At 35.7% G+C, this 5,521-nt stretch overlaps 1 protein-coding gene across 1 annotated transcript; it reads right to left on the bottom strand.

Annotated features, from left to right (window-relative positions):
- Positions 1-4,373: 4,373 nt before the first annotated feature.
- CPXCR1 (CPX chromosome region candidate 1) lies at positions 4,374-5,306 on the bottom strand. Its single transcript, XM_045847392.1, has one exon. The coding sequence runs from the start codon at positions 5,304-5,306 to the stop codon at positions 4,374-4,376; it is 933 nt and encodes a 310-aa protein (XP_045703348.1).
- Between the last annotated feature and the right edge of the window lie 215 nt (positions 5,307-5,521).

Raw genomic sequence — 5,521 nt, 5'->3', positions numbered from 1 at the left:
CTCTCTCTGCCTCTCTTACCAATCTTGATGTGGGTTTTTCTGTAAAATCTTGGTTCTAAGACTTGAGTTCAGGTAGTCGTTAGCTGGTAATTTGCATTGATTGTTCTGTGATTTTTTTGTAATTCTGGTTTGGTCCCGGGAGGAGGTGAGTATGATTTCCATCTACTCCGCTGCCTTGTTGGATCTTCTATTGTTGTTGTTCCTATTTAAGGTACCTCTCACCGTCACCAAGAAAGAGTGTATATAGTCAGCAGAATATGCAGATAAAGTTAAGTTTTGTAATATTTCATTTATTGAACATTTGAAGGTTAAGTCATTTCAATTCTATAAGCACAGACTGAGAAGTAGTAACAGATATATAACTTACATAAATAAAAGTGTTTGTTTGGTAAAGATCAGAATCATAATTCTTAAATTATCTCACCACTCCTTTCATTAAGCTGTCTGCATTCACACATTTATACAAATACTTTATGCCAGTTAACTATATTAAACTCTCAAGGATGTTGTGTTGTGAGTCTATTGAAGTAATAGAAGGTGTCCCTTACTAAAAATAACAAAACTTGCCCTGGCTGGTGTAGCTCAGTGGATTGAGTGCTGGCCTGTGAACCAAAGGCTCAATTCCCAGTCAGGGCACATGCCTGGGTTGCGGGCCAGGTCCCCAGTAGGGGGTGTGTGAGAGGCAGCCACACACTGATGTTTCTCTCCCTCTTTCTCCCTCCCTTCCCCTCTGTGTAAGGATGGATACATAAAATCTTTTAAAAATAAAATATTTTTTAAAATAACAAAATGTGTTAACAAGTTATAGCTTTATTATTCACTCAGCTTTCTTTCAAATATGAAGAACTGTGAGTAATTTGAGGTATTACTCTGCTTTAAAGCTGTGAAGTTAACCTGGCACAGTTTTATAGATGCTGACAAAAGACATGAGACTCCTGGGTCATAGACAAAGCACTTTATTACTCATGACAAAGCAGGAAGCATCAGCTTTATTTTTAAAAAAGATTTTATTTACTTATTTTTAGACAGAGGGGACGAGAGGGAGAAACAGAGTGAGAGAAACATCAATGTGTGGTTGCCTCTCATATGCCCCCTACTGGGGACTTGGCCTGCAACCCAAGTGTGTGCCCTGACTGGGAATTGAACCGGTGAGTGACCCTTTGGTTTGTAGCCCGTGCTCAATCCACTGAGTCACATCAGCCAGGGCAGCATAAGTTTTATATTCACATTTTATATTCAAGTCACACAGTATTGATACAAATTGCAACAGATAGATATTATGCATGAAGTGGGGTTGGGTCATAATTGAGGAAGCTTGAGTTTAGGAAACTCCTAATCTTACAAGAAGGTTGGTTTGAAACTTGTCTGAAGTTTGCCTTTGAGGGAAACATTATGTTTATTACCCTAGTTAAGAATTAAATATAATATATCTTCTGCTTTGGAGGGAGACACTGTCTCTAATGTCCAAGATTTTTTTGCGGTACAAACATCTGTGAAAATTTATGAACAAAAGCTATCAGTGCCTCTTCATGAGACATAGAATCAGGGCAAATTTCCTCTTTAAAAATCCATTAACATAAGCTATATTTTATCTTAGAAAAGTTTGGTATTTACAGGTTTAAACCAAAGCTAAGTTAATGAATTATAGACATCATCACACACACCTCTAGTCTTAACCCCTTTATTTCTATTGACTGAGTCAGGTCAGAAAGTTTCTATGTAAAGCAAGTGGTATTAGACACTAAATATGCACATGGAAAGTATGAATGGAGTCAAATACTGTTTGATAATTCAGTGTTTTAATTTTAGAAGATTCCCCTTAATATCTTGCTTGCTTTTTATTTAAAGTTTCTTGCCTAAATTAGAATAAAATTACCATCCATGTAATACAGTTTGGATCTTTTAAAAACTTGAATTTTTTTCTAAATAAATTGTTCTAAAACATAACTTACAAAGAGATATCCCACATCCAAATAACTGATACATAATAAGATGCAAATAGAAACTTTGTTGTCAGATACATTTTTTGAAATAAATAATGGGGGAATGGGTGAAGAGGTGAGGGGATTAAGAAGTACAAATAGGTAGTTACAGAATAGCCAGGGGGATGCGAAGTACAGGGTAGGAAATGGAGTAGCCAATTTATACACATGACCCACAGACATGAACAATGGTATGGGGATTGCCTGAGGGAGTGGGGGGTGCTGGGTGGAGTGGACAAAGGGGGAAAAATCGGGACAATTGTAATAGGCTAATCAATAAAATATAATTTTAAAATCGAAGAACATAGTCTTACATTCTAATTAGCCAAAATTTGAGAACATTACAGTGGTAAAAGGCTGCCATCTTCAGGGGTCTTTAATTAGACATAAAAATGAATTATATTCTTTGTTGAATAATTTGCTAGTCTTGTTGATGTTAATATAATCTATTATTACAAATGCTAGTTACGGTGTACATAGGAAATAAAGGTATTCTCCTGTGCCCATATTTCAAAGTATAATATTTTGTGAATTTTGAAAATTACTAATATGGCCATTAAAGAAATAATATATGTGCTTGTTCCTGTATCTTTGAGAAGAAATAGATAAATCTGTGTGATGTTGAGTTTCTGAATTTTCAAAGATTTGCAGTTCAAATGTGGAGTCTATGAATGGTAACCTGACAGGAATGAAACCAAGTTTTTAAATCTGATTATTTTCATTTTGTCCTCAGGAAAGATGAAGAACAAAATAATTTTGTTTTACTTTTATTGATATCTACCTCATGACTTATATTTTTGTAAAAATGTGTTTTATGTCTCATGTTTTCACAAGATTACAAATTCAAATGGCATGCATTTTTAAAAAGGGAGAAACATTTGATTTGGTTGCTTGACTTGTCTCAACCAGTTTAATTGTTTACTCTGATTCATTATTGATATTGAATAATTGTATCTATGATTTGCCTCCAGATGAAAAAAAGAGACCTTGTTAGATACAGCCTAAGTATCCTCTGTTTTGAGAGAGTTTAGAATTTATTTAATAGAGTGCACCTATGAATTGGACAAAGATTTTACACATATATACTTATTAAATGAGGTATAATATGTAACAAACCTCTTATTAAAGTAAGTTTGTTATATTATCTTATTATATTATAACAATAGCACACATTTGCTACATGCATGACCTGGGAAAGTGACTCATTTTGGGGGAAACTTTCTATGCATTTAATTTTACCACAAAAATACGTACATGCAAGATAATTCTGAAGTTGAACACATGCAATGAGTCTAACATACTGCTTCACACATAGTGAATGACCAATTAGTGTAAGTCGAGTTAGAGATGAAGTTACAAAGTCTATCTGTAATCTTTATGACTATGCAGATCAAATGAAAGAAGAGGTATGAAAGTTGGAGCTGGAAGTAGTAGGATAGGGAACTTCTTAAATATGTGTGTCTATTTGTGCATAGATGTAAGGAAGGGAGTAAAATTTTCATGGTAATGGTAGGCAATGGTGAAGAATCTATTCAAGAAAATATTAGCCCTGCCTGGTGTGGCTCAGTGGCTTGAGCACTAGCCTGCAAACCAAAGGGTTGCCAGTTCGATTCCCTGTCAGGGCACAAGCCTGGGTTGTGGGCCAGGTCCCCAGTAGGGGGCATGTGAGGGGCAACCACACATGGAAGCTTCTCTCCTTCCCTTTCTCCCTCCTTTCCCCTCTCTCTAAAAATAAATAAATAAAGTATTTTTTAAAAAGAAAAGAAAATATTACCATTGTATGCTCCCCATTTAATATTTGTTCACTTCTATCTCAAATAATTTCACTTCTGTCACACTATTTTATTTTGTAAATTTAATTTTATTTAAATTATCAAAATTTCTTTGTAAACATGGCATGTTTATAATATTTGAACCTTTTTTTCTAGACGCAATATTTTTTTACCCAGTTGTAATCACACAATGCAACTTATAATGTTTTTAAAATGATTTTTATTGAATTTATGGAGAACATTCAGATGATAAATTTGAGTCTCTAGAAACACTTGGTAGGGCTTTATCTGACCCTTAGTGTATGTTTGCTATCATCAGGTTCTATAAACTTTCAATCTGATAAAATTAACAATATTTCTACCAGTAGAAATGATGTTAACAAAGTAGAGATATTTTCTTCATTGATTTGCTGACTGAATACAGATCGAGGCCTGATATTCTGGTGAGCTGTTTCTTTCTCAAGGTGTGTCTTTTTGATATATCCAATTGTTTTGTGTTTCCATCTGCAACTCCATCTAACCCTACTAAGACTTATGCTATGCAAATGTGTGTCAATTGGGGAGCCACATTTTGAATTTCAGAAGTTAAATTTTAAAAGAAATTCACCCCCAATTGAACTTAGTCCTCCAGAAAGCTGCAGGAGTGGATTCTCAGTTCAACTACACTGTCAAAAGTGCTCCCGCAAATGGGACAGACGTATTTCCAACCGTCGTCAGTTAGGGTGATCATCACCCTCAAATCATGCTCAGAAACTTTGTGATGAAGTGCGTTTTCAAATTTGGTCTGTGCAAATTTCTCCTTGTCAGCATCAGGCGATGTGGATATTTTTTTGCTTGCATTTCTCTCCCAGAGGCCATTGCAGAAGCGCACCCTCAGGGGTCTTCTAAATGTTGTGGCTCTCTCACCATTCCTGGAAGTATTGGAGTCTATGAGAAGTGCTCTAAATCTTGGCTTTGCTTGCCTGGTATTACGATGGCCTAAAATGTGAGAGAAATACCCCTCACACACCATGCGAAGGAACATCCTTCGCCTCTCATGAATATTAGTAAATGGTATTCTCCAAGAAAGTGAGAACCGGAAAGGGATTTTGTAACTTATGTTGACATAATAAATCTTTCCAGTTTTCCCCTGAATGTTTCCTGAGTTGACACTTGGTCTATTGGGTGAGGGAGTTATCCGATTAGTTTCATTCACATTGGCTAGTGGTGTATTCAGAGGGGTAACTCTCCCTAACCCTGACATAGCAAAGGCCTCTTTACCAGGGATGTGACTCTCTACTAGATGGGAATCTTGTTTTAAATCTTCTTGAGGTTCCTCTTCGTTCTTCTCTACTTTGAGCTCCTTGTTTTCTGTGGGTTGAAGAGCAGCATGCTCCGGCTCATTTGCTGTGTCTAGCTCCAGATCCACTGGGTTGCTTTCAACCTGAGCAATCATATCTGATTCAGCAAATGCAGGCTCTCCATCCACACTAAAGTCATCTGGAGCCCCATCTTCTGAATGTTTGAGAATATTATCAGCTGTATCACTTTCTTCTTTAGTAGGAGAAGACATCCTGAGTTCTATTTATGAAAAAACACAATGATCTATTAAATTGAGGAATGTTTTAATTCATAACAAGTCAGTTCTTTAGCTTTGGCAGAAAGCATGTAGATGTGCTATTCCTGAGTTTTTCATACCTTAAATATATATTATATCATATATATGATACGATATAATATAATATATGGTACATATTTATAAATATATAAATAGCAGAAGGACACTTT

Source organism: Phyllostomus hastatus, unplaced genomic scaffold, assembly GCF_019186645.2.
Source record: "Phyllostomus hastatus isolate PE091 unplaced genomic scaffold, TTU_PhHast_1.1 phas_contig_551, whole genome shotgun sequence".
NCBI lineage: Eukaryota > Metazoa > Chordata > Mammalia > Chiroptera > Phyllostomidae > Phyllostomus > Phyllostomus hastatus.
The sequence above is the reverse complement of the archived record's forward strand: the minus strand, read 5'-3'. Positions and strand labels throughout refer to the sequence as shown.